Source organism: Diabrotica virgifera, chromosome 7 (assembly GCF_917563875.1).
Source record: "Diabrotica virgifera virgifera chromosome 7, PGI_DIABVI_V3a".
Lineage (NCBI taxonomy): Eukaryota > Metazoa > Arthropoda > Insecta > Coleoptera > Chrysomelidae > Diabrotica > Diabrotica virgifera.
In genome coordinates, this window is record NC_065449.1 from 20,852,079 (window position 1) to 20,878,334 (window position 26,256).

The 26,256-nt window shown below is 32.8% G+C and overlaps 1 protein-coding gene across 1 annotated transcript in view; it reads left to right on the plus strand.

The window, feature by feature from the left end:
- The window catches only part of LOC114325981 (SIN3-HDAC complex-associated factor), a 39,313-nt gene extending 13,609 nt beyond the window's left edge, over positions 1-25,704 (plus strand). Inside the window, exon 6 of the mRNA XM_028274138.2 lies at positions 1,285-25,704. Within this exon, the coding sequence (XP_028129939.1) occupies positions 1,285-1,591 (307 nt within the window). The 3' untranslated portion in view covers positions 1,592-25,704. The remainder of the gene's footprint in view (positions 1-1,284) is intronic.
- The last annotated feature ends 552 nt before the right edge of the window (positions 25,705-26,256 follow it).

The window sequence follows — 26,256 nt, forward strand, 5'->3', positions numbered from 1 at the left end:
TTTTTTTGTTTTTTGCCAATTTTGCAAAAATTGGCAAAATTACTAACTATGTTGTGATTATTAACTATTTAGTAATTATTTTTTGTCAATTTTACTAAAATTGGCAAAATGACGGACTAAAATATCTAGCCAGTTGCGTCTGAGTTTAGCGAACAGACTATAATAAATTCGACTGGGATTTTTGGACTAGATTGAGGTTTGAAATCCTGGAATTGCTGTTTGTTTTTTTGTACATGAGTATTTCTGGGGCATATTATGTAACTTGGGTAACGGGTGGAAATCTCGCTATCTTCAATTTTGATAGACATTGGCACGTTTTGATATTGTTGACATGTATACTTCAGCAGACTGGTTTGTGATGACGGAACCGCGTTGGAGGTCGAAGTTTTTCTCAATGAGGGCTATCGTTTTTGTTCTTATAAACAAGTAGAATCGCAAGCAAGGAGACACCTAGGCCTTAATCACCGATTCATGAGTTGATTGGGTGCACTTTCCAATCTGATACCTTTTCTCGCATTAACAAGTAGCTTGCTGATTTGCTTTACTTCTATTGAAGTAAAGAAGAAGCTTCGTCACTGGGGTAAGTGTCTTTGGCGTCAATATCTTCTATGTATATTCAAAGTCTGTGGAAATAGCTTCTTCTTTGGGAATCTCCAGCTATAAGTAGGCCAATCCTTTTAGCAGGCTTAATGCCTAAGAGGCAGAAGCTGTGTGATTTATTTGTGATGGCTATATGTTGAGTCGTGTCCTTTAACCTGGCCAAAATCTTGTTTTAGAGTCCTTCATAGAAGTGTTCTTTTATAAGTTGTGGTTTGCAACATTGCTATTTTGTATTTAGTGATCTAATGTTTCAAGAGGCTAATCTAATCGGATTTTTCGACCATTTTCTCTTGTGAAGGCGCCATATTGGTTTTATGAGCAATGTGTTTATTTATTTTTTACGGTAGGTAAGCTGCTAACCTCTTCTATCGACTCTCCACATTTTATGCTGACTTCGATCCATCCAGAAGTCCTCCAAGGCAATGTTGTTTGTTAAACTTAATAAACTTCTTGCTGAGATAAATTTCTTCCGAAGTCACAAACTCTCTTATGGAGATGATGGGAGCAGTGCGAAATTGTGTTGGTGTTATTAGATGTGTAGCATTCCAGATGGGTGTTAGCCCTTTTTCCTTTTTATATTCTCTGGATGCCTTCGGCTTTCAATATTGAACTGTATTGTTCTGCCATTGTGGAATGCATCTTCGATGCAAAATATATACAAAAGCTTACAAATGCCTTTTTCAGGGAAACGATATGTTGCGGAGTAATATTCAGAGGGCGCTACGACGAAATCATGCTCGATCCGACCTACATGAAGCCGTGCCGTAGCCGTTTGGCTACTTGCAAGCTGGGTCTCGGCATAGCCAAACCGGAAACGGAACAATGCGAGAACACCGGCTCTTCGAAACTATACAGCGACAGTAGCTCAGATTCAGGCTATGACGAATCGTCTAATCCCGGCCTTCCAGCTACTGACAACGGCGCTTTCAAGAAGGACCACGTAGGTTTGGAGGAGATCAACAGTCGGATCCCCATTGCTGTCGCCAACTAATGGTTCGTTAACGAAATGTGTCATGTGTCGGTTCATAGGTTGTTTTTATTTTTATTTTGTAATTTATTGGTATGTAGATTTTTCTTCGTTGTTATATTTGTAACAAATGTACACAGATTATTTGTCAAGAGAAGATATTTTTATTAGATTTTAATAATATATCGTGGGTTAAGTTGATTTTTTGGAATCAATTTTACGCAATATTTTTAACTGACGGGCGATATTTTGACTGCATGCTGTAGAATTTAATATATTCCTCATTTTTTAGTTAACTTAAATATTATTTATGAAGTATAATCTATTTTAAACATTAATTTTAACAAATTCCCCATGAATTTAATTGAAAATTAATTTTACAAAGATCTTATTTAGAATTGTGAATAGTCTCCTGTTCAGAGTATGAAAGTCTGACACAGAGTCCTAATTTTATTGATATTACTCCAAATGTATGGATTATAATAAAGTTTTAATCTACAAAATTCTTCTTTATTTCTTTCATAGTAATTTGAATCTTTTTTTACCAATATATTTGCCTGTTTTGCAATATCTCAATAGTCAATGTCTAACATACAACAGAAACAAGAAAAAAATACCAAACAAACATATCTATCTGATATATCTACCTTATTTATTCTGCAGTATTGGAAACCACAGGCATAATTCATTGAACTATGTCTTGATTGAACGCTACTTGCTTTCAACTTACGAACGTCTTGAATGATTTAAAAAAACGTTGACACAAAAACTCATCATCCTTGTGATCGGTGCGTTGTGAATCAGGCATAAACTAAAATAATCCATGATAATATCCGTCTTAAAAAAGTAAGTATCTTTTGCTCTAGTTATGTATTTGAATGAATATTTTTGGTGTATATTTCAACGGAAACCTTTTTACTGTTTACCAACTTACATAAGTCCATAACCTTCTTTCAAGGTGCCTTGTTGTAATTTTAGTGTTCAATAAAACATAATTCAAGCTATTGAGGTTGGCGTTTTGGTTCTTTAGTCGTAGTGCTAGACTTTTCGTCATAAAGTTTTACCAAGAAACCGTATCCGGCTCGACGGACCAATGTTTTGTGCTAGGCGCACACTTTTTTCGGCTTTACTATTTCCTTCTGGCTCTTTTGCAGTTTAAAGACAAAAAATTTACCAACAAAGCTATTTTCATTACAAATTTCATACTCCTATTGATTTTTACTAATTAGTTGAAAAAAGTAATTTCTCTAATTTGCCAGAGGCTAGTTTATTTGTGTTTTAAGGTACTGAAGAATATAAATTGGGTGTCTGATGGCTATTGGCCATTTTGCAATATGACATAGTTACCTGTATTTAATGTCATTCTAAAATGTTGCCAACAACCATCAGACAATGTAATCGTTTACTGTTTACAAAATATCGCCCTCAATTAAAAGTACCTACATATTTATGAATCAATTAAGATATAAAAATTACTCCTTTCTTAGAATAAGTTTTTAAGTCATTTATTTTAGGATGACTTTATATTGTATTTTTGTTCTATTAACAATTAGTTGGTAAGTATCCACACATATTTATCGACAGTACAAAGAATGACACAAATAAAGAATTTATTGAAATAAATAGCTGAATAAGTAAGTGCAATAAATACAAAATGTCTGATCTCATTAGAGAATTTTGCACTGATTGTTCATGATTTTTCAGACTTAATTCATGTTTTATACAAAGTAATTTCATTTTGTTTCGAGTTGCAACCATATGCCATTCTAAGACATTGATATACCAGTACATGGGTGGTATTACCACCTGTCATATTTAACTGTCAACATTTACAGGTTAAGATCATTCAGATTTTTTTGAAAACAATTTCCGAATTGGGAATTGAAACGTCAAAGCAAACATAAAATTAATTCTTATCACAATCACTTGTAGCTTAATCCCGTATAACAATACCATAAGTACAACTGAACCTTCAATTTTTATAGGTTTGAATTTACCATGACAGCTTTTGGTCTTGTGATTTCTCACTGTTTACCTGTATATTTTTGACATTTGATGTTTAGTCCACGTAGACACTCACAATGGAATTTCAAGGTTGGATTCTTCTTTTTGATGGGCCTCATCATGGCAATCTTTATTTTATCTGCAGCAATGTGAAAAGCTGCACAGATGTTGTGTTGAACCAGGTTCTGAGGTTCTTTAACCAGGATGTTCTTCTTCCTGTACCTCGCTTTCCAAATATTTTCCCTTGCAGGATGGCTTGTAGGAGGGCATATCTGGATTCGTTATTCGCATAATGTGTAAAAAGTATTCCAACTTTCGAGATTTGATGGTGGTTAGTACCTCTCGGTTCTTCCTCATTCTAAGGACCTCCCCATTTGTGACCCTGTCATTCCACGGAATTTTAAAAATTCTCCGATATAGCCACATCTTAAATGCTTACAATTTTCGGCACATATTCAACACCATAAAAATAGGACAGAGAAGACGTAGCATCGCAGCATTCTTACTTTTATGCCAAGAGAAAGGTTGTGGTTCTTGAAAAAGGCCACCATACGGTTGAAGGTGGATCTAATTTTTCCTATGCGTGCCCTTATCTCTTGGGTGTTGATCCATTCGTCATTTATTATGGTGCCGAGGTAGTTGTAGTGGGTCACTCTTGGATGAGGTTGGATTGTCAGTTGCCAATGCTTCATTTTTCATAAATATTCGTTGTCTTCTGTGATTGTAATTATACTTCTGAGACATTATAATTTAAAATTTTCAGTCATTTGCAACCTCTATCGATGTGGAAAGAAATTCAAGTCATTTTGTTAATAAACGGGTTGATATTACGGGTTTTTATTTGGCTGTTTAAGAGACTGAAGAAGTAAATATTCTCATTATTTTCACTGAAAAGGTTTTTTTCATAGACTATTCAGTTCCATATTTCATTTCGGTATAATACGAGGCTGAAAGAATACTAAGACTGAAAGATGAACCAAATAGAATTTAATACTCTTCTATCGTTAATATATTTATATAAAAAAATAAAATTTATAAAAATAATAGTTATAATACTACAGTTACATTTAAACATATTTTTGCCATTAATCTTTCATTGCTTGTTGGTCTACTAGTGGGATTATCTTTGACTTAGAACAAGTCTCAAAGAATGTAAAGTATGATGGATGGTAAAAAAGTCCCATTCTGTTTACTCTAGATACATTTCATACCGTTTTAGCTGTCTTCATTGAATTTTTTCTCAATATTTTGAAATTTAGGTGTTTGTATCATTCTCCCTTCTTCCTTGTTCCAATTGAGTCTTTTTTACTTTTTGTGACGTTTTTTGGTTGAGCACTTTTTGGAGCTTCCGTGGGTCTTTCGTTCCCTTTACATTTTCCTTTTGTGAGGTTGCTAAATATTGTATGAGCAACCCTTTTGTGTAGTGTTACTCTTGTTACCAAGTCGACTTTATTGTTTTCACCGCTTGTTCACCGCAAGTCGCGCATGTTTAATAAACAATAGAATTTTTTATACATATTTAACAGAAAAACTTTTGTGTCCAGCAACATTCGAAACTGCGACACATCAAAGGAAACTGTAAGTTACCACTTAAGAAAAACTTTAAAATATGAACACTCCGCCAACTGACACAGTCAGAGCTCTAAAATCCTTGCTTTGACGTTTCTCTGATGCGATTCATATGGTTGCAACTCATCGTATTCATTAAACTTCAAACTTCCAATCATCAACAATAATGATAATGATAGTAATTGGGCAAACATAAGCTTACAGAAAATCTCAAAAGATTTTTACTATATTCCTATTTAATTTATAACTGTGTGATATTTAAAGCAGCACTTTTTAAACCATTTTAAAGACTATTTCGTATTTTTAGTTTTCGTTGACGATAAAAAGACTGTCGTTCAAACCGGAGGAATAATTGGCAGTAAGGTAGTTTTGAAATTCGAGAGTAAATGTCTTCCGAGGAAAGTATACTCTTATTCACTTTCGTGAAATAACATTAGAAACATTCAAATGTCTTAAGAAGAGGGTATGTTTTAAAATTTTCGATTTTTTTATTATTTTAAATGAAGGTGTATAACTTCAAGAATACTCTATGAAAATTTCAGATTGATACGAGCAAAATTACCAGAGACACAGCTTTTTAAATAACCCTACCTTCGACTCACTGTGCAGCGGCTTTGAGGCAGTGCTCTTGAGCATAGTGGGAAACGTTTAACAGCTGTTCCCCTTCTCTTTTGTAGATTATTACGCGATTCAAAAGCATATTCCGGTATGCATCACTTTAGAATCGTTAATTCTATGTGAGTATTGAAAATAAAAGTTGTCAAAAATTTAAACGCGTTTTTTTTTTTCAAAACAGGATTTTTTTAAGGCGGTGAACATTGTAACTCAAAAGTACTCAACCGATCCACCTGAAATTTTGCATAGATTTTCTTTTATACATTTCGTGAGGATACACTGTCGAGATATTTTTTGTTTAGCAATAATAAATACATTCAATTCACCCTTTCATAACAAAAGAAATTCGTTTTCTCGACTTCTGAGTGATACCAAAAACTAACTCAAAAATCATTAAAAATAAAATAGTTTTAAAAAATTCACAAAAATTTGCTTGAAATATTGATTTTAAAACATACCCACTCCCCTTTTAAGTTATGCATTTAAATACTTTGTTTCATCTTAAAAAATCAATCTGCCTGAATGTTTCTAATAGCACATATGTCTCAAAACAAAACCATTTTGGATGTTCCTTTATTCCTCTATACAGTTTGAACGACATTATATCAAGTGGAATGCTTTTAGAAGACAAAAAATGGCTGGAATTTAAATGTATTGTCTTACATGTTTTCTACGATTAATTTCGAATTTATGTTGATTTTACCTTCACAAGACTTTGTGAAATTGTATCAGTTTTAGGAGATTAACTTTTTAGGTTAGACAGGGATGATTACCTTTAGGATGACTTTTAGGACAGATCATAACCCTGTCACAAGCATGTTGATTACAACACGTGTATTCTTGGTGCACATATGATTCCTCTCACCGGTCATACTGCAATCGATGTGTTGTGACTAAAACTATATTAAAATCACAATAGAGATGCACTAGAAATAAACAAACCAAGACACTTGAATGTTACAAGGAGCACTACCAAATCATGATTTACAATGTATAGACATTGCAAATCCGAAATCATGATTTTTACAGAGTGTATAAATTATTAATCATCATTCGGGGATGCTCCTCATAACATTCAAGTGCCTTAGTTTGTTTATTTCTAGTGCATTTGGCTCTCTTGCTTATTTGAGTGGCTTTTCCACAGTGATAGTTTGACTTGTTGGTAATAATAATCTTTTATTAGTACTGCAGAAAGGTTTTGACAAATATGCATGTAATATGTTACAAATTGGAACCACTTCAAAATTACATGATGACTTACTGTCCACTCTTTAAGACTTTGAGCTTCCAATTGTGGACATTTAAAGCCATTGGAACATTTCTGGAAAATAATTACAATTCTGCAGTGCAAAAATTTTTTATCATAGCTAATGGGTCGAACTTTCGATCCTTATAGTAGAGTCATCTGTTCACACCACAAGTACAAAACTGTAGTAGAGGGGAAAATGTTCGGTGAAAAATTATACCCAAAATCCGTTTATTTGTACAACTCTAACAACATTCCACTTATTGCATTTTCATAGCAAAATTTGAACAAATAATTCCTTTTACACAATAATTTTCAGTAAAGGTAGCGTTTCGCAACAAGCGACAGAGACAGGCGACTGATAGACGAGACCGAGACATCAAATGAACTGTCGCTCAGTAAAATGAGTGCGCAACTGAGACAAGCGACATACGCGAAATGTGCTTCTATATTTCAGTGTATCAGTGACTACATATTTTATTTGGAAATAAAGCCACAATTTTGATAACGATTTCCGAAGTGGAAGTCGAAATGCCAAATAAAGTTAATTTCAAACTAAAATTTTGGCTTTATTCCCAAATAAATAGTAAATTATATAAGATGCCACAACGAAATAACTTCAGAACAATATTCAGTATATTGTCAGACGTAAGAAAAGTATGTATATTGACATCGAAACTATTTTTAGAAAAGGTTACTAGAAGCTGAAAATAGGGGAGGAAAGTATGCTAAATGTGCAGTCACTCGAGCGCTTTGGGGACCTATTGGGTTGTGAAGAGTAGGTTCTAAAATCAAAAAAAAGTTAAGTAAAATTTTACATTTTAGTGGGGACTTTCCATTTTTAATTTAATTTTCCATTTCCAACAATCGTTTTTTCCGATTATAGCGCCATCTATCCATAATTCGAAAAAATGTTTTGAATATAAGTTGCTTATTTTTATACAAAGAATCCAAACCTCCAAAGTATCCCCCACCCCACCTCCGTGGGGGGTCGTGTTTGGTACCATTCGATAGATTTTTCAAAAATATTGAATAAGTGTATTTTGCGGTTTTTCGATTTGATGTTTATTTTGCGAAATATCGCAGGAATTGGTATTTAAAATTTTAAATTTACCCCCACCTCTCTCCGTGGGGGCTCATGTTTGGTATTTTTCGATAGATTTTTGAAAAATATTGAACACGTGGTTTTTAGTTTTTCAATCTGACGTTCATTTCGCGAAATATTCGCTTTTTTTGTGAAACTTTTTGAATAGCTCATTTCCGTACGCTCCGCTCAAATCGTCAGATTTTTGAAATATAGGCTCTTTTGTATGTAATTAACTTACCTTATCTTAATCTGGCAATTTCAAGTATTTTTAAGGATAGATTTTTTTCGGGCCCCCTGAACGAACGCCCCTGTGTTAAGAGCCAATATAGGTAGAGGTACATCTGCAGGGTACCACGTTTCTCCCCATATGATAATCTGACGCACTCGAGTAACTGCAAAAATCCCCGCTTGGGCTCCCCTACCAAGAGGAAAATGATATACTACATGTTTCAAATGAAAAGATGAAGGTGTATAAATTCTATAAGTATTTAAAACGATGTGCGAAGAAGGATTTTACATTTCCAGGACGATAACAGCCTTGTAGGATTCCACTTGAGGATCAAATCTCGCTGGGTTCTTAGCCAGTAACTCGCATTAGCAATTGGTCTTCCTCATTAGTAAATTTTATTTGGGACGTTATTATTTTTAATAAAATACCATGTACAAATCGGTGCTACAACAATCTTCACTACTGCTCTAGTACACTCTCTCGCTTGTCTCGGTCGTGGGCTACAGAACGACCCTGATATAATTGCATTGAGAGCAGACGTGGAGAGACCACAATCTGTCTCCTGTTTCAGTCGCTTGTTGCAGAATGGTACCTTAACAAACCATTTGGATAACAAATAGGCAATATAGTTTCGAATCTTAAACCATATCATTGATTGTGGTGTCTTGATATAAACTGCCAAGAGTTTAAAAACCTATGTGTTCCTCTTTGTAAACACAAATTAGATGTCTAAGGTACTTGTTTTAGTTTAATATTACTATGATTAATTTCTTGTATCAAATTAAGAATTTCACAGCAATATTTATATGTATAATATTTTTTATATATTTCGACTTGTTTGTACGCCATTCGATAATCTTGATCTGATATTTTCGTTTTAAAAACTCTCTGTAATGTTTGAGGTGAATTAGAAATTAATTTTCTGTGATGCAGTCTGATTATGACTAATTTTCTGGTAATAATTTAAAACGAAAGGTTTTGGATGATTCCTTATTAAAGAAAATCACCCAAAGCTATGGTTTGTTTTTTAACCAAGATGAGTGATTCAAATTTACCGCGCTCTATTACTTGTTTGTAATTGGTTCAACTGCAGGCAAGTTTACTCCACTGTTATAAAATTTTGACACTAATGACGTTTATCAAATTTTGACACTACTGACATTTCATAGGTTAATTAAGTTATATCGGCGATTTTTGTTAGTTATTCCTTTATAGTTATATTCCTTTAATTTTTAGATTGTTAGTCTGCTTTTATATAAAAAGCAGTTGTTTTTGGAACTCTTTAGCGACTTATTAATTTAATATAATATTTATGGATTACCGTTGAGGGCCGACTAGATCAACCAAAAAAGAAGATGTATTTGGTTATTATTCTAGTGACTTTCTTGTGTGTGAATCTGTCTTTTTAAGTTTACTCCTGGTAAAAAATAAACTATAGTAAAAGTGTATTCGCTCCATTCATGACTGACGCGACACCTAGCATCATAACCTGACATTTTTGGCAACCACAATTTGACGTTAAGCATGTGATACATATGACATATTTGACTTTAATATGTAATATTTATTTACAATTTTTAATAAAATTTGTTGTACTGACATTACAAAGAGTCGCCAAAATTGTCATATTTCGCCGCTACAAACGCTGGCATCGTTTCGTGTATTCCCACCGTGGTCACGCACAGAGCGAATAAAAACAATATTTATCTGTATCAAAAATGAGCAGCTAGGTTTAAACATAATGAAGAAATGATTCACGTAAAGACCGAACTAAAACAGTAAAAACTAAAGTTGTTGACATTTTTTCTTTGCGTTATTTCCATGGTGGTATCTTTAAGTAGGATCCTGAAGTCTACTCAGATGGCAATTCAAAACACTCGGAAAAGGCACGAGAAAAACTTTTCAAGGTCAATTACTTCCATCTTAAATGATATTTTAAAGATGGCGTTCTCAAACGATTCTAGAAGATATTTTCAAGGTGATTAATTTTTAACTAATTTCTTGACAATTCTTCTCCCTTTCTGTCATTTCTGTTGTGACATGATTCTGAAGATAATGATCTGTGTAGTTCTCTCAGATGGAACCTTCAAAACACTCTTAGAAAAGCTATGAGAACTGTCACAAAATTGACCAATTTCTGGGCAGTTCTTATGTCTACCATTTCCCAGATGGTATCTTTGAATAAGATTCTGAAGAGATTGATTCGTATAGTTTGTTCAACTGTCGCCTTAATTCGGCTCAGAAAAGGCATAAGAAAAAGTTTCCAAGGTTAATTAATTTCTTGATAAATGTCGGTTTCTGTCATCTCATCTTTTTAAATTGAGATTCCAAATATAATGATTTTTATAGTCTGTTCAGATGGCACTTTCAGACGACTCAGAGGCATAAAAAGAAAAGCTTTCAAGGTCAATTAGGACATTTCTCAACAAATTTTTTAACATTTCTTCTGCCATTTCCATGGTGGTATCTTTAGATGCGATCCTGAAGACAATTATCTTTCTGTTTTGAAGCCTGCTTAGATGACATCTTAAAAGGTTTCGGAAAAAGTTTCTGTTGTGGCATGATCTTGAACCTAGTGATCTGTGTAATTCCATCTCAGGTGGAACCCTGGGACAACTCTCAGAAAAGGTATGAGAAGAAGTTTCATAAAATAACTATTCTCAACTAATTTCCTGACATTTCTTCTCTCTATCATTTCCGTGGTGATATCATTGAAATGAGATCTTGAAGATAATTATCTTTCTATTCTGAAGGTTTCAGAAAAGGCAAAAGAAGAACTTCTGTCATTTCCATCATGATATCTTTAAATGGGATCCTGAAAGAAATACCTTTCATATCTACTTAGATGACATGTTAAATCACTCAGAAAGAAAAGACAAGAAGAATAAAAAGAACTCTCAAAATTGACTCTTCTGGTAACTTGTTTTAGGTTTATTTCTATGCCAAATCAATAGCTTTATTGTCAGAGCGTTGATTTTGCGCAGTAGTGGACCTATACTAGTAAAACATTCCCGGTTAAAACTGTGTAACATAAATATTTATGATATATAGTCCGTCCGCTATAACTTTTCCCATGCGGTACGATTAATTTTCAATCAAATTAAGTCAAAACATAAATTGAAACGAACGTCGATGTGTATATACATTTTGTATACTATATACTACACACATCGACGTTCGTTTCACTTTCTGTTTTGACTTAATTTGATTGAAAATGAATCGTGCCGCATGGGAAAAGTCATAGCGGACGGACTATACCTGACATCACATACAAACTCTTAGTGTACATGAAATTCTTGCTCATGCGCATTTTGCTTTTGTGGAGAGCAAAAAACGATGAAAATTTTTTGATATTGTTTTTGATACCATTTACAATGTAGTATTTACTTGACAAGACTCTGAATATAAGCTCAAAACGCACCATGTATCCAAAATAATATCGACAATGTCTAAGACATCGTTAAGATGAAAGTAGCAGAACAAGTTTTGATAATGGCTTAATTGACTTATTTCACGTTGTTCAAGATACTCAGCTATATAATAAACTATATAAGGCTGGTACAGAAGTAATTTAAGTATAAAAAATATCACATTTTATTAACTACTCTTTTTGTCAATTGTTAGTAATTTACGTCTATAAGATTGTATTGTTCTTTCCTTGTATTTAATTTAAGCTTTTAAGTTTGCAATTGTCGTGCGTTTAGGGTTTCGCAATTTTCAAAACGGGTAAAAAGACCTGTTGCATTCGAAAGAAACTTTAAACGCTCGAACCTATGATGTGATATTTGATTAAATGTCATGTAGTTACAAAAAATGCATTAAAAACGGACAAAAAGAAATGTTAGACAAATTACTGACGTGCCAAGATCAATATATCTACGAATATTCCAACTCTAAATGAATCTAGAATTGTGACGGGGTGTATTTTTTAGAAATTTTTTATTCAAAATGTCAGATCAGAAGTTTCAGCCCCGCAAAAAGGAATCATACATATTGTAAACTGTTTTATTTCAGACATCTACTCAGGAAAGTCCATAAGTGGACTTTTCTAAGTAGCTGCTACTTGTGAAATTACTGTCTTGCTGTGTTGGCGCAATTTTTTCAAAAATAATTATCAAAATGTATATATTATACAGTAAGAACTCTACTAAACGAAGAATATTCTTATTTAAACTTAGTTCTTAGAAAACATTGATGCTTTGGTTAGTATAGATGTGTCGTTTTAGGTGTTTGACATATCGTAAGCTAACCTTAAATGTAGTGCTACGTGTTGACGTGCCAACTTTGACGTAATAATAGAATATTCTTCTTTATGTACCATGTCCTTTCAGAACGTTGGTTACCTTCATAGCTACCTTAATATTATTCACTGCCGCACTAAATAGTATGTTTGTATCAATACCATACCAATCTCAGCAAGTTTTTCAACCGTGAAGTATTTCTTCGTCCTGGACTGCGATTGCCTGCTATTTTCCGTTGCATAATATTTTGTAGCAACCTATATTTGGGACTTCCCATTACATGTACTGCAGCTTTCTCTTCTTGATGCTTTTTATATTCTCAATAGTCTTGCCGAGACGTTCTAGTACAGTCGAACCCGCTTAATGGAATAGCCTTCGTGCTAAGCAAAAGTATTCCTATAACCGGGATATTCTAACAAACAATCATTGTTGACTAGTAAAAACGTTTTGGCACCTCAAATTTCTATTCCTTAAACCGGGATATTCCTATAACAGGTATTCTAATAAGCGAGTTCGACTGTATTCTGAAATTTTGAATCTTCTCCACCGAAGAAACTTTTAAAATATTCTTCAATAGCGCCACATTTCGAAAGCCTTAAGGTGACTTATATCATTTATGTTTTCTATATTCGTCGTCTGCGGTCTTATAAATTGTAAAAGTCTCAGATTAAGGATGTACCAGAAAGAACTTTCCAACACGAAAAGTTTCAGATTTAAATAACTATTTACCATTTGAGACTCTTCAATTTGTTAAGAGATGTCGCTGTATCGCGTCCCAAGGGGAAATTCAATGATTTTTGAAATTCCCCTTAAATTGATGGTTGAGCTATTTTTCGATTCAGAAGAATGCACGCTAGCGCTGTTGATAAAGCCTGAAATGGTGGAAACAACTGTCCGGCGATTGTGCATCCCTCTGAATCGAAAACAAGCAAAACCATCTTTAACTAGATCATTTTTATTCACAGTCCAAGACTCGACACCATAAAGTAAGACTGAGAAGATTAACATTTAAAAACAACATTCTTTCACGACTTTCTTTCACGACTTTCTTCACATTTTCCGGTGTAATTGGATCGGTGGGCCGTCCAGTACATGATTCATCCAATGTAGATATAACACCACTTCTAAATTCACGGAACCAAAATTTGGCAGTGTATTCTGAAGAAGCATTAGTCCCATAATGTTTAATGGGAAATCGAAAATCGTATGTGTCATTTTTCCAATCAACTTGCAGCTGTCAAAAATATACCAATGGTCGCATCGCGCTAAAATTTGACATAACGTCTAAACAAGGTTATACTTCCTAGAACCAAATACGGACTGTAATACATACAACTCTTGACATTTCCCATTACATTTGAGGAAGCAAAAAAATAGCGCCATCTAGGCGGTGTACGGTGATAACCAGAGCAATCTAACCTTACATTTATAAAATTGCTTTATTATTGTTTTTGTATAAGTGTATTTTTATTTTAATTTAATTTAGCAAAATTAGCTTGTTATTCAAAAATTTATAAAATTAAATTTTAATGTTTACGTCAAATTTTACGTTGTCACAACGTAGTTTCACCGCAAGCCGACAGTGCGCTAGTGGCAACGTGCTTCAAGATCGCTGTGGGAGTTGGATGTATTACAGTCAATAGTATTTGCAAGAACTAATGTTTTTTTGAAGATCACACACAGCTACTTATCATTCCCCCAGATAACTGCGTATGACTAAAAAAGAAACTTTTTTTTATTGATTTTTTATGTTATATTTCTAAGAAATTAATAAGAAATATCGAACATTTATGATTCCTATTTCATTTTACTGGAACTTCCGATCTGATTGCGAATGTTTCGTACAGAATAAACCTCATCTAGACATGATGCCACTCAGTTTTATATTGTTTTAATAAATAATTTTATAATTGTACAATCTCACTGATAATTTAACGCCTTTTTGTAAATTGATGTTCCAAAATTTTGTACCCCCTTTTTAAATGTTAGGCCAATTGTAACTAATTTTTTAATTGAGTGAAAATATTTTTGATATAATAAATCAAAAATATGAAAAAAAAATGGCGGGCTGTATCTGATATGTTCGACTAATGGTGTCAATTTTTCACAAAATAATATGTCGTCGACTTGTAGACTATCCAAAGTTTTTCTAAAAAAGAAAAAAATTGAAAAAAATTCGAAATTGTATTAGTAAATTTTAAATATATTTTTAAAAAGTGTAATGGTTTATTTTTAAGTTTAAATGATCTTAACAGTCCAGATTTTCTGCCTCTAACGACTATAAATGCAAGGATGTCGAATTTGACACATTTTTAAATAAATTTCTCAGTATATGTGCATAGAAACATTGTATTTTTATTATTGTCGGATTAGTTTTGATAGTTCTCAAAAAAATCTACAGAAATTGTAAAATCAAAATATTTATGGACTTTTTATCCAAATTTTTTTATTGCTTTGTCACATGAACGCTTTTTATACGATTTCCAAGTTCTTGCATTGTTGTGGCGTATTTGTCGTTACTTACAAATCAAAATCACCTGAAACTGTGATATGTTCTTCTAGTCCAGGACGCATCTGTTTTGAGATGGACGTTGAGAGGTGACTCAATTTTTTTTGCAGAAATTGCTTGAAAATAACTCAAATAATAATATTTTAGTTATCCTTCCACTCAAAATGGTCCGGAACATTGTTTAAATAATCAAAATGTCAAAATATGAAGGAAAAATTCGATTTTTTTTGGTTTTTTGATTATAACTTTAAAACTATTCGTTTCTGAGAAAACTTGTAGTGACATAAAAGTTGCGTAATTAAATTTCCTATAATACAGAATTGGTTAAAAATTTAAAAAATAGTCACCCTTGTTGCAAAATAGCAATAATTGCGAAAAAAACCATACAAAAACAAGTATTTGCATTTTATGTTTTTCGACCATTTACGCTACACTTAGGACCTTCATATTTTACCTAGAAAAACTATATGATATACTAAAACAACACTGTAAATTTCATTAAGATCGGCTTAATGGATTTTGCAAAATACATTTTGCAATCCAGCTTTCGCAAAAAAATTCATTTTTTTTTAAATGTTGCAAGACTGAAAATAAAGCAGATAGCAAGTTGAATTTTTTTTTGCTTATAGAAGTGGACTGTACCTTTCATTTGCAAAATTAAAATCGATTAATTACCACGGCGGGCGTCAGGAAATTTTTTAAATAAATATTAATTTTTGGTGCTACGCGCAGGACAGCGGTGTTCGATTCACACAAGTTGATTTCCACCAAAATTTCTTTATCAATATATTATTTTCTTACTCTATATTTTGTTGTATGTATTTTAATATTTTAATTCCACAAAAATCAAACTTATTTTATTATTGTTTATGAAATATTGTTTAAACAATTGCATATAGGTAAAAATAATAAACTTTTATTCTCTAAGTTAAAAAATATGAACAAAGAAAGTTTTTGCTAAAAAAAGTGTTATTTCAAAAGATAGAGTATGTGTTTTTATTTTGCAATAAACAAATTTATTTATTTATTTATATCGAAATGTAATAAAAATTAAAATGTATCAAACTATCCGCTGTCCTGCGCGTAGCACCAATAATTAATGTTTATTTAAAAAAATTCCTGACGCCGTGGTAGTTAATCGATTTTAATTTTGCAAATTGCAAATGAAAGGTACAATACACTTCTATACGCAAAAAGAATTTCAACTATCTGCTTTATTTTCAGTCCTGTAACATTTTGAAAAAATGATTTTTTTTTGCGAAAGCTGAATTGCAAAATCTATTAAACCGATCTTAATGAAATTTACAGTATTGTTTTACTGTATCATAAAGTTTTTCTGGGTGAAACATGAAGTTCCTAAGTGTAGCGTAAATGGTTGAAAAACGTAAAATGCGAATACTTGTTTTTGTATGTTTTTTTCGCAATTATTGCTATTTTGCAACAAGGGTGACTATTTTTTAAATTTTTAACCAATTCTATATTATTGGAAATTTAATTACGCAACTTTTAAGTCCGTACAACTTTTCTTGGAAATGAATACTTTTAAGTTATAATCAAAAACGAAGAAAAAAATCGAATTTTTGCTTAATTTTTTTGACATTTTGATTATTTAAACAATGTTCCGGATCTTTTTGAGAGAGAGGATAACTCAAATATTATTTGAGTTATTTTCAAGCAATTTCTGCAAAAAAAAATTTGAGTCACCTCTCAACGTCCAAATGCACTAATATTTTTACAGATGCGCCCTGGTCTATTCGTACTATTGCTTAAATGATAGTTCTGAAAGTTTTCTTCTTCAGCTATCGAATCTTTTGTTAACTTTTTCATTATAGCCTTATTCATTTTTGTCGTTTCTTTCTACTGTTGTTGAGAGTTCCAGAGAGAAATATGTGAATGATCAATTTTTTTTTAAATATTCTCAAAGATTTCTCAGTTACACCATCTTCTTAGCCTTCTTCATCGTATGCGTAACAGAATTTTAATTTCTGTATTCTCTTTATTCTCTTCCTTTATTGACACTCTTTATGACTTCATTCAATAGCACAGGGCTTAGTGAATCACCCTTATTCCATTGTCTATAGGTTCCGTAAGTTGTCCATTTCTTTTGACTTTCATCTTATTGTTTTCGATATGAGTTTTCAGTTGTTTTTATATTTTCCAGCGGGATCATCTTTTCCTTGATGTGTCTATCCGTAACGAATGTTGGCGATCATCGTGGCAACCTTGTAAAGCTGCACAGATGTTGTGTTGAACCAAGTTCTGAAGTTCTTTAACCAGGATGTTCTTCCTGAACCTCGCTCTCCAAATATTTTTCCCTGGCCTTTTGGCTTTGCCAGTGCCATTAACTTAGGAAAAATAGGTTTCCTTGCAGGAGGGCTTGTAGGAGTTTAAATCTGGATTAATTTCGCATAATGTGTCTTTTGAAACCTTTTTTGAAAAACATGTATAAAATTGTATCAAAAAACGAAAAAATGCGGTTTTTTATTTTTAAAGGTGCGTTTCACCAATTTAAAAAATTTGAAAAAATTCAGGGTGAAACATTATGCAAAAATACACGTTATATATTTTTTTCGTGAAAACGAATGTCTTAGTTAATTTTTTATACTCATTTAAAATTTTGAAATCGTTCTAAAATTTAAATTTCCCGCCAAAAATTAAAAACAAAATTTTTTTCGGATAGAACTTTTTAAAGCTTACAACTTTTTTATTTTAAGTTTTTTAAGTTTTTTTTTTTAAGTTTTTCGCTAGTTCTCGATGCGGCTGAAATAAAAAATAAAAACATAAAAACCCTAATTAGGCTCTAGGTGGGTCACATGACCACCTAGGGGGCTAAAAATTTCAGAAAGTTAATTTCACTATATATGCTAAACGGTGACCTATATGGAATTCGAATCGGGTTGGGGGCACTTTTCATCATCTTACCCGGCTAGGCCCTTTTAGTTCTAAGTTTCAAGGTAGCAAATTGGTACCCCTGTAGTTTCTGGTTGTTTCTTATCACTCTTTTTAAATAATAGGATTAGCTCGTGAAATATATTAATTTTGATTAAAAGCTCCTTAAAAATATAGCATATTTTCCGAATATGTCTACTGTACGTAACTCTTACCTGTCCGGCCTATTTAGCTAGAAAATATAAAATGTACAACTCGGCAACACTGTACAGCTATAAATTTTGTATGCCAGTACTAAAATACAACTGGTTGTCGATAAAACAGGAATCTACTATTGATGGATGACGTTTACGACTCAGTAGTTCATTTGTACTTTCCTTGTCACTTCCATGCTTGTGAGATACATACATAGAAATGTCAGTGTTGCTGAGGTGTATCTCTACAAACTGATCCTGATATATTAAAATTTTAATTAGTGAATAATTGAGTCTGTTATCGTATAACCAAATGATATATTTATTCGATGTTTCCCTCTTCGTTGAAATCACCAAATATAAACACCATTTTAATGTTCATGTATTGGTACCCTTGTATATTGGAGCAAAAATCCAAAATATTACAAAATTTATTTAAAAAAGTTAAGATTTAAAATAATTTTTTGTAATGTATTTATTAGAACGAATTCTATTTTATAATATATGTGAAGAAAAATATATGTGTTTCACTAAATAATAATGAGAGAGCTCTTAAGCAACATCACAGCTTTATCATTCGATGGCTTGCCACGAAATGTTACATTCTACGCCACTTTACCGAGTAGAAGAGTGGACGTTAACAGCAGCAATTATAAAAAGTTCGAGGCTTTAGAAATGTGGCTGTACCGACGCATATTGAGAATTCCTTGGGCACACAGGGTGATCAACACAAAGGTATGAAACGAGTGGATCAAGAGATGGAAATATTAACTGTCAAAAGGAAGCACATCATACCTGAGTAAATAAAATAAATAAATAAAGCGAATAAATCTAACTTTGAAGTCCACTAAACTACTGGCTAAATGGGCATAGCTCCCAAGGGCCAAAAAAAAAAAGTCCACTAAACTATAAAGTCGACATATTTTTCATCTATTGAAGAATTTTGAGAAATTTCATAGGTTTTTCAAGATCTACTTACGGGCAAAAAGCAAATTAGATGTTAGATCAGCTCATAAAAGTGTTCCTCTCTCATGAAAACTCACCAAAAATTGTACGAATCCTCAGAAAATCCACACAAAATTCTCACATGGTGAATTTTTGTACAAATAATGACTGATAGTGTTATTTTGCGCTCAATACTGTTATCAGAGTTCCCTATGTACTCGGGTATGCGGGTATCCACCCTCGGGAAACATCTTAGGGTAGTTTGGGGGTAGTTACCCTCGACCAATAGGGGTTGATAATTAAACACTATTGATAACTACTTGTTTATTACCAGACCACAGTAAATAGTTGATGTGCTCACGGTAAAACCATCTACGGGTGCATCTGAATTAAGAATGATAATTGATAAACGAATGAATCACGATGCCTTGCTGTATATATAAACAAACTTGTAACATGTAGTATGTTTATATTGTCGACTCAGCTTTGGCCATGACTTACGAAAATATTGATTATTTGACGATGCATTATTGCCGACTGGTGTTTCTAACAAATCTAGGTGACCTACTTAATTGTAAACAAATGTGTATGTTTTGGTTTTGTTTCTAGGACATTTAAGAATTAAATGAATATGTCTTGATCTTAATTTTGGATGTTGATAAACCCTTACACGGGCGCAGGAGTGCTACATCAGATTTTAAAATGTACGTAATTACGTAAGAAATTTTAGGGGGGTATTCTTTGGGAGGCAAGGTAGAAGTGGATAGATGCCAGAAAACATTCGCTCGCTGAGAACATTAGTGACGTAACTCAAAAAATACCAATTGTGACTTAATCTATTAAACATACTCCTAATATTGAACTTGATATTATGCTTTAATGACGGAAGTCTCGATACGTCAGTAATACTCTTTGACTTTTAGTTCCACTTCTGCATGCATTAGTGACGCAAGTCACTTTACTACAAACTACGTTTTTGAAGTCACTTTACTACAAAACGTTTTTGAAGTTACGTCACTAATGTTTTCACCAAGCGATATATTGCTTCATAATTTGTCTCTTAAACTTTGTGAAAAGATTACTAGAAGAACTATTGATGGAAATCCATAAAGAATAAAAAATATAACGTAAGGACATGAAAATATAGTATATGTAATGTGACTTTCTACAAGCAGTTAATTCTTAGTGAATAATTGTAGAATTTGTACATTTTATATAAATGATGTGAAAACAAGTACTAAATGAAGTCCCCTTTAAATTTTGAACAGCTGTAAATACAGTAAATATTTTCTTAAATAAATAAATAAATTCATTAATCTTAATTTTTTAAATATTACCTAAATTTTGAAATAGTCCTTTTGAAAAAACACATCTAAATTCTTTTTAGATCGGAAAAGTAAGGGTATCATAGGAAAATAGATCAAGAAGAAGTAGCTTACGTAACTGCCTGCAAAAAAGGTGGAAACCCGTTTTACAATTTAGACAAATCGCATAAAAGAGTGTAAAGTATTTCTTCTGTAAGTGGTAATAAACTAACTACAATGCTATTCCTGGGCAATACTAGAACAATAAGTTATTTCTTGGTGCTTTTATCTCAAAGGATAAAATAAGGTCTAAACTCATAATTCGTGAGAATCTTATGAAAGAAAACTCTTGTGCTTTATGAACGACAAATCGTATCAACACCATTTTTTTAACATTTCAGCTGTATCCAAAAGTATCTTCCATATTATAAAAGTACTGTATGCGATGAAAGTCTTTCACTTGCTTGAACATTGGGAAATAGAAGATTTGTTTACGGAATGGTAGTAATAAGTGAAGGGCTTGGACAACCCTAGAGAACATAACTACTTTAAAAATTTCGATGATTTTTAATTTAATATACTCCGTATTTATTAGAGTTGGTATGGTATTGGATGTAGATTTGCAGATTGAGCAGAAATTGAATTGATTTTTTTTAAGCTTTTCCTCATCTTATTGACCAATTTCTGACTCACTTCAGTAAGTCTTCATTCACTTTACCTTAAGACAATTTATATATTTCTAGTACACTGTCTCATATTATGTAAAGTAAGTATATTATTCATATTTCTAGCACGAGTTTTACCACAGCTTAATATTGAAGAATATTGCTGAACACAACGTCCTAAAACTATCATAAAATGATTTTGCCATATTTAAAATGGTTTTTTTATATATTTTTTTAATAATATTGAGAAACCTTTCATAAGCTACTCGTAACTTACTGACATGCTGTAGCAAAAAATAATTAAGGACAAATAAATAAAATAACTCATTAAGGGGAAATGAGCAAAATGTCTGTCAAAATTTTAAATGTGTTTTATGTATTCATTTTTTTTTCGAATTATGAGAAAACTAATAAGTATTTTTGAAAAATTTAATCGCAAAATCTTTAATGAAAGTCCCTTAGAATAAATTTAAAAAAAATTTTGAATGAAATATTTGCAATTAAAAATCACACTAAATTTTCTCTTTTATTTTCACCCCTGTAACTTATTAAAATAAACATAGAAGTTTCCAGGGACTTTCGGCCCTCGGTAATAATGTAATCTTTCATTCTGCGTTAAAATTTTTCAAAAATATTTGTGAATTTTCTCAGGATTCGAAAAAAATTAATACATTTAAAACACATTGAAAATTTTGACAGGCGACATTTTGCGCCTTTCCCCTTAAACTATGTGACCGATCGCTTTAAAATTTTGAGCATAGTTTAAGCACAGCGAGACCCAATATTCCACGTAATATTAAGGTTCACAGTTGATGCTAATAAAAGTTGTTAACATTTATAAAAACCGAAATTTCTAACTTATTTTGCAATTTTCCAAGCAACAAATACGGATAAAATATTTCAACAACATTTTTGTTTACTTTATTAATATTTTGTATTTTGATAACGAGGTCGGAAGTGGAAGTCGAAATGTCAATAAATTAATTGTTCAAGTTAACTTGTGATTTATTTCCCAATTATAATAATAAATTAAATGCTTAATTACTAACAATATTAGTTCATCTACACTCACCGGCACGAAAAACGGGCACCCCAAAAAATGGGTCATTTTTGATGCCTCGTATCTCCTAAACCTGTTGTCCGATTTAAATAATTGTTTTAATATTTTATAGCCTTATTCTTGAACAATATTGCTGTAATAATATTGTTGCTAGACAGGTAAATTTTCATTGCATACCGGGTGTACCAATCAAACTCTGATTTTTTCTCAACGTTCGCATCACCCTGTGGAATATTCTAGCATTTATAAAATAATGAAATTAAAACCTACATAACTATAGAGTCAGCTTTTCTTAACATTCTGTTTTTTTATTCATTCGCTTATGTTGGATAATAAAAAAGTTAGGGACTTTAACAACTAGCCATGTTCTTTATCAATACAGGGTGTTTCTAAATAAGTCCGACAAACTTTAAGGGGTAATTCTGCGTGAACAAATAATGACCCTTTGCTTTATAAACCGAGATACGGGATGTTGAATTTTTTCTTACAAACTGACGATTTATTTATTACTCTAAAACCTGTTGAGGTATGCAAATGGAATTTGGTAGGTTTTAAGTGGTAGATTTGCGCATTTTTTCACATATAATTAAAAATTTTATATTCACCATTGGCGTGCATACGGGTCATATTACGCGAATGCACGCCAATGGTGAATATAAAATGTTTAATTGTGTGTCAAAAAACGCGCAATAATTACCTCTTAAAACCTACCAAATTTCATTTGCATATCTCAACCGGTTTTAGAGCAATAAATAAATCGTCAGTTTGTAAGAAAAAATTCAACATCCCTTATCTCGGTTTATAAAGCAAAGGGTCATTATTTGTTCACGCAGAATTACCCCTTACAGTTTGTCGGACTTATTTAGAAACACCCTGTATTGATAAAGAACATGGCTAGTTGTTAAAGTCCCTAACTTTTTTATTATCCAACATAAGCGAATGAATAAAAAAACAGAATGTTAAGAAAACCTGGGGCTATAGTTGGGTTTTAATTTCAATATTTTATAAAGGCTAGAATATTCCACAGGGTGTTGTGAAAATTGAGAAAAAACCCAGTTTGATTGGTACACCCGGTATACAATGAAAATTAACCTGTCTAGCAACAATATTATTACAGCGATATTGCTAAAGAATAAGGCTATACCATGTTAAAACAATTATTTAAATCGGATACCAGGTTTAGGAGATACGAGACATCAAAAATGACCCATTTTTTGGGCTGCCCGTTTTTCGTGCCGGTGAGTGTATTTATATAGCAAACTTTAAATAATTTTATTATTTCCTTTGCTTAATCGTTCTGTTTATGAAAAATGTTCGAGTTATCAGATGAGATGACACTTGTTTTGGTCATAAATTTCTATGTGAAGGTTCTATGAATTAATAATGAAAATCCAATGGATAAAAAATCGCTCCCAGTAAAAAAATAAATAATTCCCAATGTTCAACCACCGCTGAGTTCACCAAGGTTTTAGTCGCATACAGTATTCAAAAAACCTACTGCTTCTTGTAGAAGTACTTAACTTTTGCCACGTCGTGTCGGACGAATTTATATGACTTAATAAATCTTTGTCCACAAATTTTGGGAACATAAATGTATAGCTAGCCAAATCTAAATCTTAAATTCTTATAAAGAAAAATGTTAGTATCTATTTAATTGTTACTAATAATGCAATAATATATTAAACAACATTTGTTATATATATTATTTGTTATACACTACTATAGAGCGTTTCACTTTAAGAATGAAACGTTGCAGATACAGGGCCATGTATTTCTTATGGACGATACAAGCGCGCCGATGCCACGCCGTCTGATTGAGAATGAATCATACAGCGGTAATCTAGTAACAACACATGCCTGAGAGTTTTGGCAATACTGATCTGCATAAGCCAAACATTCCGTTCTTAATGTGAAATAAGGTATAGAAGATGTTTGTATTTCAGTCAAGTTTTCTGCAACATCGATAGAGCAAATTGCCAAATTTTGTGCGCAAACTTCACCAAAGTATCAACTATCTAGATCGCTCTATCATTTTGTTAAAAGGCTCTTCTCATAAAAATTGACTAAAATTACAATTGAATCTTATACTACAAGAAAACTAATTGGTAAATAAAAAATTATTGCATTTTGTAAATTTGTATGTTGTTTAATTAAAGTACTTATGCGTTTTTAAACAGTATAACAAATTTTTAAGAAATTTATCTTTGTAAACTGAATTTTCTTGTAGTAGATATTTACAACCTACTGTGGCAATGACTTAAACATTGGTATTGTATAATAAGATGCCATAATTTACTTGTATTATTTTTCTTTTAACTGAAGTCAATAAGGTTCCTCGAAAGCTATGTATATTTCAGCCATTTTACAAGTGTTTTCTTTAAACCAAAATGCATTTATACATAATATATTCAAAAGTCATAATAAGACATCACTGCTATTCATCTTCTTCTTAAAGTGCCTATCCGTTCCGGATGGTGGCGATCATCATGGCTATCTTGACTTTGTTCACCGCAGCGCGGAACAGTTCAGTGGTAGTCGTGTTATAACACTTTCGTAAATTTTGAAGCCAGGAAATGCGTCTTCTTCCCGGTCCTCTTTTACCATTTACCTTCCCTTGGAGAATCAGTTGGAGAAGGCCGTAACGTTCTTGATTTCAAATTACATGTCCTAGATATTCTAATTTTTTTTGTTTTGATGGTTATGAGAATTTCACACTCTTTCCCCAATCTACGCAGGATTTCCACATTAGTAGATCGGTCAACCCAGGATATACGTAAGATGCGCCTATAACACCACATTTCGAAAGCTTCGAGCCGATTCATAGATGCAACAGTTATTGTTCACGCTTCCATTCCGTAGAGCAGAACTGTGAATATGTAGCATTTCAACAGACGGTATTTTGTTTTTAATGATATGTCTCGACTGTTTTCGAAACTGTTTGCCAAAATCAAAATAGAAGACCAGTTGACTGATAAAATTGCAATAGAACGAGGAGTACGACAGGGCTGTATTTTATCTCCACTACTATTCTATATTTACTCTGAAGGGTATTTAAGGAAGCTTTAGACGGTTGTGCGAAGGGAATATTAATAAATGGTGAATGGTTGAATAACATTAGATATGCAAATAACACCATAGTTTTTGCCGATAATCTGAATGATTTATGCCGGATTTATACTCAGCTATTGCCACTGCTGCTGCCGTTGACGGAAATATTGCCTGAAATATGATATCGACGCGAGTGAGGTGTTTACATCAGCTCCTCGCCAATGTCCTCACAACTCATTACCGAACGACTCACAAGAAAGGAATGTGACAACAGCATCGTCTTGCTCCCTTACTCACTTGCCGCTTTGCCGGCGGCAAGTGCGAGAGAGAGTAGCTGAATGTGAATACCCACTCGTATTCGCGCTGCCTCTCTTTTGACTTCCGCCACAAAAACCGACTCTTTGGGTATGTAGGTGCAATGGCAATAACATGACGAGCAGCAGCGCGAGTGAGCTATTTACACATGCACGCTGCCCAATTCCCTGTTTAAGAGGACTGAGTATAAATGCGGTATTTGGGTATGTAGGTGCAATGGCAGTAGCATGACGAGCAGCAACGCGAGTCGGCTATTTACACATTCACGCTGCCCAATTCCCTGTCCAAGAGGGCTGAGTATAAATGCGGTATTACAGATATTAACAAATCGTATAACAGAAATCAGCAACAGATACGGACTATAACATAAAGAAGACCAAATTTATGACAATTAGTAAAAAACCAATACTAAACGCTCAACTGACAATCAACCAACTGCTATTCATACATTTGAGAATATTGAATCAAAATGTCTATTTAGATCTCTAACTTCCAAAACGCGATATCATCATCATCACGTAGCGCTACAACCATGGGTGGGTCTTAGCTGACTGTACAACTTTTTTCTAATTTGTTCGGTCTTCCATCAACCTAGGGTCAAATGGAATGTTCATTTTCCGGAGATCTGCTTGGGGCGTCCGAGTGGTCTTTTGCCTGTAGGAATCTCCTCCCATACCAGTCTTACAAGTCTCTCGATATGAAGTCTGTGCACATGTCCTGCCCATCTTAGTCGCTATGATTTAATTTCTTGGACAATATCGGCGTCATT